General features: G+C 43.2%; 1 protein-coding gene across 1 annotated transcript in view; it reads right to left on the bottom strand.

Annotated features, from left to right (window-relative positions):
- LOC138303648 (uncharacterized) overlaps nt 1-15,437 on the bottom strand; it is a 670,623-nt gene that overhangs the window by 462,502 nt on the left and 192,684 nt on the right. Inside the window, exon 9 of the mRNA XM_069242952.1 lies at nt 6,447-6,643. Within this exon, the coding sequence (XP_069099053.1) occupies nt 6,447-6,643 (197 nt within the window). The remainder of the gene's footprint in view (nt 1-6,446; nt 6,644-15,437) is intronic.

Below are 15,437 nucleotides of genomic sequence, written 5' to 3'. Positions count from 1 at the left end.
GTGTGTTAGTAATAGTGCCCATGCAATGGAATGAATAAGTATGTACAAATTAAGGTTAAGTAATATATATATATACAAATGTACAAATGTTGAGGATAACTTCCAACGGCTACAGGCTCCCGGGGAGGCGGGTGGGCACATGTGAATCTGCAGCGACCAATGCCACGAACAGATGTACACTGGGTAAGTGACATTTTCAGTTCGATGGCATCTGTTGCTGCAGATACACATGTTGTGCATAGACTAGTAAGCAGTTATCTCCCCAAAAGCGGTGGCTCAGCCTGTAGGAGTGGAAGTAGTCTGAAACAAAGTTCTCAGTACGGCTTGACCTACTGTGGCTTGTTGTGCGGATAGCACGTCTACACAGTAGTGTTTAGTAAATGTGTGAGGCGTGGACCATGTGGCTGCCTTACATATTTCGTGCATTGGAATATTTCCTAGGAATGCCATGGTAGCGCCTTTTTTTCTGGTTGAGTGTGCCCTTGGTGTAATGGGCAGTTGTCTCTTTGCTTTAAGATAGCAGGTTTGGATGCACTTAACTATCCATCTGGCTATACCTTGTTTTGATATTGGGTTTCCTGTATGAGGTTTTTGAAATGCAATAAACAGTTGTTTTGTTTTCCTAACCTCCTTTGTTCTGTCGATGTAGTACATTAGTGCTCTTTTGACATCTAATGTATGTAGTGCCCTTTCAGCTACTGAGTCTGGCTGTGGGAAGAACACTGGTAACTCTACCGTTTGATTTAAGTGGAACGGTGAAATAACCTTTGGTAGGAATTTAGGATTGGTTCTTAGTACAACCTTATTTTTGTGTATTTGGATAAAAGGTTATTGTATTGTAAACGCCTGAATTTCACTTACTCTTCTTAGAGATGTGATGGCAATGAGAAATGCAACTTTCCAGGTTAAGAATTGTATTTCGCAAGAATGCATGGGTTCAAAAGGTGGTCCCATGAGTCTTGTCAAGACGATGTTAAGGTTCCATGAAGGAACAGGTGGTGTTCTTGGTGGTATTATTCTTCTTAGGCCCTCCATAAATGCTTTAATGACGGGTATCCTAAACAGTGAAGTTGAATGGGTAATCTGCAGGTATGCAGATATTGCTGCAAGGTGTATTTTAATGGAAGAGAAGGCTAGATTTGACTTTTGTAAGTGTAGTAAGTATCCCAGTACATCTTTTGGGGATGCGTGTAATGGATGAACCTGATTATTATGGCAGTAGCAAACAAACCTTTTCCATTTGCTTGCATAGCAGTGTCTAGTGGATGGTCTTCTAGCTTGTTTTATGACTTCCATACATTCTTCAGTGAGGTTTAAATGTCCGAATTCTAGGATTTCAGGAGCCAGATTGCTAGATTGAGCGATGCTGGGTTTGGATGCCTGATCTGCTGTTTGTGTTGTGTTAACAGATCTGGCCTGTTGGGTAACTTGACGTGTGGTACTACTGACAGGTCTAGTAGTGTTGTGTACCAAGATTGTCTTGCCCATGTTGGTGCTATTAATATGAGTTTGAGTTTGTTTTGACTCAATTTGTTTACTAGATATGGAAGGAGAGGGAGAGGGGGAAAAGCGTATGCAAATTTCCCTGACCAGTTCATCCATAGGGCATTGCCTTGAGACTGTCTGTGTGGGTACCTGGATGCGAAGTTTTGGCATTTTGCGTTCTCTTTTGTTGCAAATAGGTCTATTTGCGGTGTACCCCAAATTTTGAAGTAAGTGTTTAGGATTTGGGGGTGAATCTCCCATTCGTGGACCTGTTGGTGATCTCGAGAGAGATTGTCTGCTAGTTGATTTTGGATCCCTGGAATAAACTGTGCTATTAGGCGAATGTGGTTGTGAATTGCCCATTGCCATATCTTTTGTGCTAGGAGACATAGCTGTGTCGAGTGTTATCCCCCTTGCTTGTTTAGGTAATACATCGTTGTCATGTTGTCTGTTTTGACAAGAACGTATTTGTGGGTTATGATGGGTTGAAATGCTTTTAGCGCCAGGAATACTGCTAGTAATTCGAGGTGATTTATATGCAGTTTTGTTTGATGTACGTCCCATTGTCCTTGGATGCTGTGGTGATCGAGGTGTGCTCCCCACCCTGTCATGGAAGCATCTGTTATTACGTATTGTGGCACTGGGTCTTGGAACGGCCGCCCTTTGTTTAAGTTTGTACTGTTCCACCATAGAAGCGAGATGTATGTTTGGCGGTCTATCAACACCAGATCTAGAAGGTGACCCTGTGCATGTGACCATTGTGATGCTAGGCACTGTTTTAAGGGCCTCATGTGCAGTCTTGCGTTTGGGACAATGGCTATGCATGAGGACATCATGCCTAGGAGTTTTAAAACCACTTTTGCCTGTATTTTTAGTGTTGGATACATGGCCTGTATGACCTTGTGAAAATTTTGAACCCTTTGTGGACTCGGAGTGGCTAATCCTTTTGTTGTTTTGATTACCGCTCCTAAGTAGTGCTGTATTTTGCACGGCACAATGTGTGATTTTTTGTAGTTGAGGGAGAACCCGAGTTTGTAGAGGGTTTGTATGACATACTCTGTGTGTTGTGAACACTTTGTTAGCGAGTTGGTCTTGATTAGCCAATCGTCTAGATACAGGAATACGTGTATTTGCTGCCTTCTGATGTATGCGGCTACTACTGCTAGGCATTTGGTAAATACTCTTGGTGCGGTCGTTATACCGAACGGTAAGACTTTGAATTGGTAGTGTATTCCCTTGAATACAAACCTTAGGTATTTCCTGTGCGAAGGGTGTATCGGTATGTGGAAATACGCGTCTTTGAGATCTAAGGTTGTCATGTAATCTTGTTGCTTTAGCAGTGGTAACACCTCCTGTAGCGTGACCATGTGAAAGTGGTCTGATTTGATGTAGGTGTTTAGTATTCTGAGATCTAAGATTGGCCTCAGTGTTTTGTCCTTTTTGGGTATTAGAAAGTACAGTGAATAGACTCCTGTGTTTATTTCTGTACATGGTACCAGTTCTATTGCTTCTTTTTGCAGTAGTGCTTGAACTTCTATTTCTAGGAGGTCTAAATGCTGTTTTTACATTTTTTGTGTTTTTGGTGGGATATTTGGAGGGATCTGTAGAAATTCTATGCAATAACCATGTTGGATAATTGCTAAGACCCAAGTGTCTGTTGTTATATCCACCCACGATTGATAAAACTGACTTAGGGCCTGATTCAGACCTTGGCGGGCGGCCTCGCCGACAAATGACAGCACCGCGGTCAAAAGACCGCGGAGGCCATTCATACATTTCCGCTGGGCAGGCGGGCGCTCTCCAAAAGAGCGCCCGCCGGCCCAGCGGAAATGCCTCTGCAACGAGGATGCCGGCTCCGAATGGAGCCGGCGGAGTTGCAGGGGAGCGACGGGTGCAGTGGCACCCGTCGCGTATTTCAGTGTCTGCATAGCAGACACTGAAATACTTTGTGGGGCCCTCTTACGGGGGCCCCTGCAGTGCCCATGCCATTGGCATGGGCACTGCAGGGGCCCCCAGGGGCCCCGCGGCACCCCCTACCGCCATCCTGTTCCTGGCGGCAGACCCGCCAGGAACAGGATGGCGGTAGGGGGTGTCAGAATCCCCGCTCCGCCGCCATGGAGGATTCTGCAGGGCAGCGGGAAACCGGCGGGAGACCGCCGGTTTCCCGCATCTGATCGCGGCCAAACCGCCGCGGTCAGAATGCCCTGCGGGGCACCGCCGGTCTGTCGGCGGTGCTCCCGCCGACCCTGGCCCCGGCGGTCAGAGACCGCCGGGGTCAGAATGACCCCCTTAGTCTTCCCCCCACTGGTGTTATGTGGAGGGGTTGAGTGACTTGTAAGTCACTGTTTGGTTGTTGGGGTTTTGGGGCTTTGAAATTTTCCCCGTTTTTTTCGGGAATTGTCCCCCTCTGTACTGGCCCCGAAAACCTCCCCTTTGGTACTGTCCCTGGTAGGTAGACGGTGTTGATTGTGAGGTGCTGGCTTGTGTGGCCTGACCCCGAAACCCCCCTCTGAAGGTTGTTTTACGGAAGGTGCCGAAAGTGCCTCTGCCTTGCGGGGAGTAGAGCGCGCCCATGGCCTTGGCTGTGTCAGTGTCCTTTTTCAGCTTCTCAATCGCCGTGTCAACCTCTGGTCCGAACAATTGTTGTTCGTTGAACGGCATATTGAGTACTGCTTGCTGTATTTCTGGTTTAAAGCCAGACGTGCGTAACCATGCGTACCGTCTGATGGTTACTGCAGTGTTTATTGTTCTTGCAGCTGTGTCCGCTGCATCCATAGTGGAGCGTATTTGGTTATTGGAGATGTTTTGTCCCTCCTCAACCACCTGTTTTGCCCGCTTTTGAAATTCTTTGGGTAGATGCTCGATGAGATGCTGCATCTCGTCCCAATGGGCTCTGTCATAACGCGCTAGGAGCGCCTGAGAGTTTGCGATGCGCCACTGGCTTGCAGCTTGTACAGCGACTCTTTTCCCAGCTGCGTCGAATTTTCGGCTTTCCTTATCCGGGGGTGGTGCATCGCCCGATGTGTGTGAATTGGCTCTTTTGCGAGCTGCTCCTACCACGACTGAGTCTGGTGGCAGTTGAGAGGTGATAAAAGCAGGGTCTGTGGGAGGTGCTTTATATTTTTTCTCTACCCTCGGAGTGATCGCTCTACTCTTGACAGGGTCTTTGAAGATTTGCTTCGCGTGCCTTAGCATTCCTGGAAGCATAGGCAGGCTTTGGTAGTTGCTATGGGTGGAGGAGAGGGTGTTAAAAAGGAAGTCATCCTCGACAGGTTCTGTGTGTAACGACACGTTGTGGAATTCTGCTGCCCTAGCTACCACCTGCGCATACGCTGTGCTGTCCTCAGGTGGTGAGGGCTTGGTAGGGTATGACTCTGGACTATTGTCTGACACTGGGGCGTCGTATAGGTCCCAAGCATATTGGTCATCTTGGCTCATGGTGGTGTGAGCCGGTGATGTGACGGAGTTTGTGCCGGTGATATCTGAGGTACAGGTGGAGGAGAGGGTGGCGGAGTTGCTTTCTTTGCCACCTTTGCTTGTGGTGTTAGTTGTTCAGTTTGGAACTCTAGTCTCCTTTTTCTCCTGATTGGTGGAAGAGTGCTAATCTTCCCTGTTCCACTCTGGATGAAGATCCTCTTTTGTGTATGGTCTACATCAGTAGTCTGTAACTTCTCTTCAAACCTGTGTTTACGCATTTGAGAGGACAATGATTGTTCCTCTGAATATGAGCCGGTAGTGGGTTCGGTTGCTGGTTGTTTTGGCACCGAAACTGTGTCTTTTTTTGTTTTCGTCTCCGAGGCGAATCTCTTCTTTTTCGGAGTCGAGCCTTCTCGGCGTCGATCATCCTCGGTGCCGCTGTCTCTGCGTCGAGCAGCGTCGGCTCTGCTTTCTCGGCGTCGATCTTTTTCGGCAACACTTTCTCGGTCCCGAGAATGTTGCGTGCCTGTGTCTCGACCCGAGTCGGACGATCTGGGCACCAGTTCGGCCTTTTTCGGTGCCGATGGACGGTCACCTTTATGGGTTGAGCCGTGGCCAGTTGGCAGTGGCGTCCCCTGGGCCTTGTCTGTTTTCTTGTGCTGTGTGCTTTTCGACGTCTTACTCACAGTTTCATCGACGTCGAATTCATCCGAGTCCGAGTCATGGACGGAGAAGGCTTCCTCCTCTTCTCCTTGTTCCTCGAACTCTCGGTGTTCTGTCGGCGTTGACGCCATTTGTAATCTTCTGGCTCGACGGTCACGGAGCGTTTTTCGGGACCGGAACGCACGACAGGCCTCACAAGTTTCTTCTTTGTGCTCGGGTGACAGGCACAAGTTACAGACCAAATGTCGGTCCGTATATGGATATTTATTGTGGCATTTAGGACAGAATCGGAACGGGGTCCGTTTCATCGGTGTCGATGTTACACGCGGTCGGGCCGACCAGGCCCCGACGGGGGATCGAAATTACCCCGAAGGGCTACCGGAGCTCTTCACGATTCGGTGTCGATTCTAACTATCCCGAGCGAAAGAATACCGACGTAGTTTTTCGAAGTTTTGACTATCTTTCCGTCCCGAAACCCGGAGCGAAAAGGAACACGTCCGAACCCGAGGGCGGAAAAAAAACAATCTAAGATGGAGCCGACGCCCATGCGCAATGGAAGCAAAGAGGAGGAGTACCTCGGTCTCGTGACTCGAAAGACTTCTTCGAAGAAAAACAACTTGTAACACTCCGACCCAACACCAGATGGCGGACTGTGCACAACATGTGTATCTGCAGCAACAGATGCCATCGAACCTGTATTTACACACACTCTTTTAAAACCAATTTTTACTTTGTTTTTTCCACACTAGAGCAGTAGCTGCACACCCTCAGAAAGGATCTATTTACACCACATCATACTTTATAAGCTGAATATACAGCACAAATAACATACATTTAAGTATAATTTTGACAAAGGTACCTGACTTGCAGAGAGTACATACCTGGAATTTCAGTAATGGAGACATGAGAAAAGTCACATGTTACATCAGGTAAAAGGTAACGCTGAGGGTCACCGATCTCATAAACTAACTGTTCAGCTGCTGTGCCAAAAGAGACAAGTCCTCCAGTGTTGGGTGGCTTGCATAAAATAAACTGTCCATTGGAGGAGCATTCCACAATTGGAAATCCAATGTTATGCCTAGAAAAAGAAATAAAAGATGTGCCTTGGTGAAAACGAAAATTCTTAAATGAATATAGTAAGATTTAGAATAGTATGAAACTGAATTATCCAACTATCCTCTCCCTAGATTCAAGTACTGTAAGTTGCTAGGGAAACAAAAGTCATGTGTCACTGAAACTCAAGTGACTCAACCACAGACACGAAAACCACTAGACTTGTATAAGGACACCCAATACTTTCAAACTTCCATTCTTTTAGAAGTAGTAGCCTCCCACCCTACAGCAGGAAGGGCTAGTCCATGATAGGAGGTTCCGTTCCAAAATAGAGGTTGCAGCAGCCACTGATGGTGGCTTCAGCTGGTGAAAATCCTTCTGGGACTAGTCTCCACCACTTAACAACAGAGTGAAGAGCTTACCGTCAGCAACTAATGGGAATTATGTTGTCTGTAGTCAGAGGTCAAACACCATCATGATCAGACCATCTCCTGATTTTGCAATCTTGAAAAGTGTATTTATATGACACCTATGGTCCTCTACACTGTCCTTCATGTGGGAAAGTGGGAGCATCCTGAGGAACCATATTCTCCTGAGAGAGTGTGGCAGAGAGGCCCTCGTCAGCGGAACCACAAAGCCTACTACTGCTAGCATAGAGATTTCTGTCCCATACTGCTGTTGGAAATGGCCAGGCCTCTGAGTCTAGACCATCATGTTGTGGTGGGAGGCGCCCACTACTTTCTAGCCACCATTCATGAAGAAATTAGTTAAGAACAGTGCCGGACATCAGTTTAGTTAATGTTTATCTCTTAAGTGCATACTGACTGCAGTGTAACTGAGCTGTAAACATCATTCCACATGCAGCGAGTTTGAAGAAAAAAAAAAGCTTTACCTGTCATTGCAATGTGTGCGCACCAGCCCTCACACAGGCAATGACCTACTCACATCTCTCTCTACTCTCCTTAGTGGCTGAGATTGCCTGGCAGAGGAGGCAGATACCTATGTGGGATAAGCAGAAGCTGTCAATAATGACAGTTCATGCCTGTTCCTGCAGCTGTGCTATTCCTGCTTATCCAACGGATGTGCCGAAAGCAGTCATAAGTATCCGATAGAAATGCGGGAATCGGTGAAGAGGCTTAGTGTATCGCCATTTGTTAGTGTGTGTTTGAATGTATCCATATGTATCCTAGATCTGTAAGAGGGCATTTAAGATAGTGCCCTGATATATTGGTCCACACACTGGACATATTGTTGACATTCTTGTCAGGTATGTTTATGTTACTAAATGAGGAATGGGAGAGGCATAAACAAGACCATACTCTCCCAATTTATATACATACAAAACGAGACATTGGTTATGTGAAGGGTTGTAAACCACACTCATTTCTGGGAGTGCCACCCACACAAGAAATACTTTTCTTGTACTAGAAGTCATCCAATCTGTCTGCGAATGTAACAAGTGGCAATTGAAACCTACTGCTATACAGAACAGGCCTGGTATATGCCACAATTAAGAGACTCCAGGCCTGATTATGATCTTGGCGGAAGGGAGGGGATTACTCCATCACAAACGCAACGGAAACCCCATCAGTCGTATTACACGTTCCATAGGATATCACAGAACTTGTAATACAGCAGACGGGATATCCATCATGTTTGTGACAGAGTAATCCCCCTCCAGAAAGATCATAACCAGGCCCTTAGTCTTAAAAAAACGAGAGGCGGCACTTCAATTTGGGTTGCAAAAAAACGTTATCTGCACCTACAGTTCTCCTCGCTGGTGTGATCTGCTAAAACTATGGTAGCCCAAGGTAGGGCATGCAGTGGGATTGTTGTCTCTCCTTATCTGGTAACAGTGATGGGTTGCTTATTCACTCCTCTCATTATTTTGTCCCTCAATCAGTGTTGGTAGTTCGGATGTCAGCATGATGTCTTATGTGTTGGTCTTGTCAACAGTTAAACAAAATAATTAAAGTTATAACTAGCATAACGATGTATATCATTACAACAGAAGTAAGTACACTGGAAGTCATTCACAATTAAGTTTTTAAAGCATAAATATATATACACTTTAAAATATGTTTTTATTTATTACAAAATAAAGAACAATAATTAAAAAAGGACAGGTATAGCTTCCGCAGTCTCTGTTTATATTAGAATTCAAACATCTTGCTCAACTTTCAACTGTTTCACTGTCTCTGGAAAATAATACTTTTTTCTAGTTTTCATTTCTTGTTTATTTGTGAAGCACTGCGTATCGTATTTTTTACATTTCAGAATGCTATGGAGGAAATTGAACAAGGAGTCAGCAAGGAGTTTGCAAAACAAGATGGAATTCGGGGTCAGAGGCGCTGAAGGGTGACATTCAAAGATGATTTGTGGGAAAGGATTCTTGAATGCAATATAAAATGAATAGATAAGCTTGTGTATAAGCGATGGAAAGGTGTCAGGGTGCGGAGCTGGAAGTGCCACTTATTGTAATATTGAGTATGTGTGTGTGAGGAAGCAGTCCCTTGAGGCCATCTACACTGACAGCTTCCAAGCAAAGGAAAGGGTTACCATCATTAGAGTATGAGCATTGACTAGATTCAAGCTGCATGCCAGTTGGGAGTGTGCAGTAGAGCATCTGCAGTGAACTGCAGCCATCTTGGATACACAGAAATAACTTCCCTTGTGGTGCTTGGCGTACTCGCAGTGCAATTCCGTTACAGTGTTGCTGCGGCCAGACCTCGCTAAATGAATATTGGTTTTCACGCATCAATACCCTTTGTTTGCTAAGGATTGGGATATGTTTTTTGGTCTTCAGAGAAGTATCCTAAAGTTGTGTGGGATTTAAAAAATAACAATGAACTATTTCTGCACACTTGTTTGGACTATAAAGCATGGGGTTATAGGTTCGCAGAGACAAAACCGGAATGATTTTAAGAGGAATAGCTAATTGTTGGGAATCTAAGGATGCTAATGTTGTTTCTTATGTTGCAGTACTGCAATAGTCAATTAGAAAAAAAGACATACAGTAACACAACTTGTGTGTATACTTGGCAAGACATTTATGCCTTTTAATGTTTAAGTTTCAAGATTTCCCATTACTCCATCAAAGCACAGATATGGTTATACAGAGATACTACTGTTAGACAGAAAACATTATTAATAAAAATGAGTAACTAAAATATAACACATAACGTGTATTAAAATGCCTAATTTAGAAAAACGTGTGTTAGTAAATAAAACATGCATTTTAAAATGTGGTTGACATGGTTTCCGCCACCATGATTTCTATGTGAAACAATAAATGTCTGTGAAAATATATTTTGATGAGTACTGATAAAAGATTATATTAATGTACTACAAAACTAATGGTTTGAAATTATTATGAAGTTGTTTTATTTCTTCACGCATTAGCATTAGTGAAAAAGCCTACGTTTTAGTATTTTCCCAGATGCACAGTGTTGAAATGTTATGCTGGCTTTACTGAAACACTTTACAAACATTGCTTTATTAGACATCCTGTTGAACGTTCACAGTGGAAATCTACTGTCCTATGCGGCTTTCTCACGGTGTACTTCCTTGTGATAAAAATATTGCAAGTTTTAACATTGGACCTTAGTTTCTGGTAGGAAGTAATGTTAGCTCAAGCTCCTGTTCTGTGCTGTTTCTACTATGAAATAATTTACAGAAACTGCTGACTGGAGAGAAGTGACAACATGAGCCTATCCTGAGAAAGGAATGAAGAAAAGACATCTGAAGCTCTGACAAAGTCCAATTGGCTGCCTACTATCTCACCTCTTAGTCTTGTCCAATAGAAGCTCAGCTAGTAACTTTTGAGACTTTGATTTAGCAAAGCTTTAGGTGATGTAGGACAGTTTTAGATTCTGTTTAGCTTCTGTTCAGTTCATTCTTCTATTCAGCTCTTGTCTGCGAATCTAACAGTTCAGATACCTTAGGCCCAACATTACTGAACTGATTTACCTTCATGTTACGGATAATGACCGTTGAAGACCTACTGCTCCTGTGCCCCGCTGATGAAGATACTGCTGGCTACTGTCTCATTTAGGAAAGGTATAACCAACGTGCTTTTGTTTTCCCATTAGAAATCCAACCGCATGATTTTGTTAATGTCACAGTTACTTGTTTTTTTTCCAAATTAATTTTTGTCTTATTTTCAAATGTTTGCATGTGCAAAGTCCAGCCCCACACATGCTTTTCTAATTAGAGTTTGGTAGTTAGGATGTCTGACTCAACAATTAATTTGAATGTTTATTAATTGATTATGATTGACTCAACTGCACAATTATGTTTCTGTTTTCAAATAATTATCTTGTTGCTCTGCATAATTCTTTTGGAGTGTTTAATGGTGAATGCTTGTATAAGACTGAGATTCTTCAGATGCTTTGGACAGCATGTGTTGTTTCTTTATTGCTATCGTTTGGTTTTGTGCATCATTTACGTGACCTTAAGATTGTTAATTTAAGGGAAATAAATGTTTAAACTTTACTAAATTGGTGTGGTGATTCATGGCCACATAGGTCATGGTGCATATAAATTACTGACTCAGTAAAGATTTTGATCATTTCTATCTATTGGTTCTCATTGTTTTATCGGATGATCTTATTACTCCTGTCTGAGTCAAAAGATATGGATTTGACCTCTGAGGGTAGTAGATGTCACTACCGTTTTACATGTCACCTTACCCTAATATTAGGAGGCCACACGCCCGCACTACTAAAGTGTACAATTTCACAATGATAGTTATGTTCAGTGTTGCAGTGTCAAGACATCTCTTTGTCTTGTGGATACACACTACAACCTGCCAACATCTATTACCTCAGAAATTATGAGGCGGCGTGTAGAGTGCAATATCTCTGTTTTCTCTATAATCCTAGTCCCCATTCCATCAATCTACCACTGACTCTCATGTTCCAGTATATGCAGTCATGGGTATTGGCAGAGAGAGATGGACAAGAATATGACCTTGTGAACAAAATTAGTGCCAAAATCTGACAAAAGCATGGTAGGAGTGATGAGTATGTAATGTTTTGGGAGTGATTTATGATGTTGCAACGCCAGAGTCGATGTGCTTAATCGGTGTGTAATACACTCAAAAACATATGCTTACATCTTGCTGATATAGTCAGATATCTGGAGAAAATGCTAAAGTCGAGTTTCACATTGTTATCTGTATAACACTCTGGAAATAAAGTCAATCAAGAGAAAGCAGTTATCCTTTTGAAATATACCTACAACATGTATCAGTGATCAAGACAACATTAGACATGCAGGTTTATTGTTACAAAAAAATCCACATTGATTCTTTAAGGAAAACTAATAAATAATGTAAACTGAAAACAAGAAAAGTATGAATTCTAGGCAAAATCTCGGTTACTTAAATAAAATAATTTACGTGAATACATTGTTAATCCTTCTATTTTATTTTTTGTTTAAATTCACAAATCAGAGAAATCCAAACTACGGTTTATAAATCAGCAACCCATTATCAATTATTTTGTTTGGGCTGGGAAAACCCAAGAATCACTAGAAAGATACTTACAAGTGAAATAATAAACTGCAGTTGATGCCTTCCCAATGTCTGTTTGTATTATTAGACAACTGAACTATTGATGCTCGCCTTAAGTTCTAGTCCTAACTGGATGAGTGAGGTACTCATCCTAAATTCATTAATAGGAAGTCTTAGAATGTGCCTGATGGATTAATCATCTGTAAAGAAATACACTTCTACCTTAACTAACTGAAATCTAGAACTAGTCATGTATTCATTCTACAATTTAACAGTGGCAATAAGCGTTCCTGGAGAAAAACTGGTAACTGGTACGTGTAAAGAAATGGGGTTGCGATCTAGACACCTCAATACAGGCATACTTGTAATGGCAACTGCATCAATATTGGGAGTCTGAGTGATACTGAATAGAAAAAAAATCAACAAGTGTCATTTAACTATACAAATTAGGAGTTTCAACTCAGCATCACTGCTGCTGAGAACTTCACGACTAGTAATAGAAAAGATCAACTGTTCCGTTTGAAGGAAAAAATTGGCATTAGCTCTGGTGGGGCATGTAAACTCAAGATTGTACTAGCTATGGTGACAACTACTCTGATGTGTAAAAAAAGCATCTGTAATATTGGTTCTGTGTTACTTTTCTATTTTTTGAGGTAGTGAATCCAATGGTTCACTTTGTCTGAGGGTGGGTACATCTATGCACTTCGGAAGAAGTAATTACTTCTCCAGTTTAGAAAGTGTGAGCGAAGGCCAGTGTGAGTCAGCTTCATTGGATCAGTACGCATGGGGTACACCGTCCTTCAGAAAACATACTCTGTGCGACAACTGTGTGTCACAACAAAGCAGGAAACTACAATAGATGGTGGAACTTCATGTGTATCATTACACAGTTAACATTGATAGCCATTTTGAAGATAAACATTGATGCATAGGTAATGCACTTATCAAAGCAATGACAGCCACACTATGGAGCAAACATATTGTGCTTCTCTGAGCAACCGGGGTCAAATCATTACAAATCAACTACAAGAAAGAAAGTGATCTGCAGAATGTGCAACTTGCACAGTTTTGAATGGCATCTAAATCTATGTTGATGAGTGGCATCCTGCTTTAAGGAATAAACACCTATGAACTAGGAAAAAAAAATAATAACCCTCAAACACCTTGGGGAAAAACTCCCAGATGTGGGGGCAATTCGTGTTCTGTTATTCTAAAACAAACCCATGCTTTTGGAGTTTTGTTTAGAGATTTTGCGGGTTCGAGGGTCTGGTTGAATTTTGTGGACTGGAAGCATTACTGCACCCCGCCAAGAATCCGGGATAGATGCACCATTGGCAGTGGCATTTGTAAGGATAAGTAAATATTTGGACCATGCCTCTGTCTCAGATGGTATGCTGTCAGGCCTGGCATCACTGCTACAATGGCACTGAAAGATTCTAAAATATCGGAGATGTCAAACATTGGGGTAGGGTTGCTCAAGAATGGTGGAGGTGGTGAGGCTCCCCTCAGTTGGATCGATAGTGCCATCGTGATATAGGTTAGTGGAAAAAATCATACCAGTCAGATGGTGAAACATAGCTGGTGGGTTCCGGAGTTGAAGGATTGCCACCCCAGGAAACAAGTCATCAGAATTTAGTAGGATGTTTGACAGAGCAGATGTCTTAAAATCCCACCACATCTGCTCATTCCAGTCCTTTTTCGCTTTGGCTAAAGACATTTTATAGGCTTTGCTAATACCAGGGATGCGTACAGCATCCTTGGCTTTAATGGCAATTACATGGAACATAAAAAATACTGGAGTATATATTATAAACAGCAACCCTGAAATGTTTGTAATTCGTAAACTGGATGCCCAGAATATCAAGGCAGTCAGTGTCAAGATGTCGAGACTGACAATTAAGTGAGGCTCTAACCCACGTAGTTAAGCCTCCTGAGGCTCTGCCACATGGGCTGGATTTTGCTGGGACAAAGAAATTGAGGTAGCCTGGTTTAAATATAGAGCCCACAGACCACATCTCTTGAAGCAAGCAGATGTTGAGTTCCTCAGTGAATCTGTTGCACTCAGGTAGAGCCACGTGTGACCTCAGACCAACTACGTTCCATGACACAAGAGTTTACTTAGAGGGCTTCTGTACTACAAGGGCCTTATTTATACCATGGCCCTGAGGTGGCTCTACTATAAGAAGCGAGCTGCTGATGGTAGTAGTTGGACTAGCGAGGGAGTATGAGTAAGATAGTACCCCAAAACTAGTAGGTGAATTAGAGATTGACGGAGCCCCTGGTGAAAGAGGGCTAGATAGGATTTTCATTGCGCACCTTGGTTCTAACTGTAGAAAGAAATTGGTAATTCAATGGAGTTGGCCATGTCTGTTGTGTGGAAATACGACTTAAGCCCAAAAGTCAGTCAATATCACCCAAGCATTAAATGCTTGATAAATAGACCAATCTTGAGGGTGAAGCAATATTCTCATTTTGAGGCGGCCCAGGACACTTGAACTGTATGTTGGAGTGGTTTGGAGTGCAAGACCTGATATCGAGAGCAACCTGATTGTCGCACGTGGCCTTGTCCCTGAAAATTCATTTGATTGTGTCAAATTTTGAATTAATTAGATGCAGGGTTTCTTTCGGCACTAATAATGTCATCGTGAATAACTGAGCAGCAACCGCTGACATGTCTGATGAGTCCTCCCATTTATACCTGGTGTGGGGAGGCAGTTTTGGAAAGTTGGCCATCATGATGGGATTTGCAAAAGCCTGCTGTCTGCTATCGGGATATGGCAGAGACTTTAGACCACAACCATGTGGTGCCCTATGGGTAGAATGGCTATCAGATGTAGCTTGACCAGCTTGGGCACTGAACGTCGGAAGACTGTGGGAGTTGCCTGCTGGTCTATTTTATCTGGGATCTTCAGGGAGCTCAGGCCTTGATGCAGACTGGCCAAGGTCTTTAGAGTAGACCCGTCCTAGGGCAGCATGGGGCCTGAAGTTAAAGGGACCCAACAGTAGACTAGATAGTGGAGCGGAGGGATAGATTACCGGAAGACCTGAGGTTTATTGGCCAGTAGGAATATTAGTGCCCCTTGATGTTATAAGTTGGTTCAGATTGGTAGACATGAGAAGTATCATCCATTCTAGCTCCCCAACCTCTGCCTTTAAATCTGTAATAAGCAAGATGAAGTGTGCCTGTTCAGTGCAGGAGGAGGCAGAGAGAGTGGGTAAAGAAACAGTGTTAATGGGGGCATCAGGAGAAGCATACACCTTTGACAGTCCAAACAAAAACATAAAATGGTTATTGCAAAGGAGG

The sequence above is a fragment of the Pleurodeles waltl genome, chromosome 1_2 (genome assembly GCF_031143425.1).
Source record: "Pleurodeles waltl isolate 20211129_DDA chromosome 1_2, aPleWal1.hap1.20221129, whole genome shotgun sequence".
NCBI lineage: Eukaryota > Metazoa > Chordata > Amphibia > Caudata > Salamandridae > Pleurodeles > Pleurodeles waltl.
This window is presented reverse-complemented; position numbering and strand designations above follow the sequence as displayed.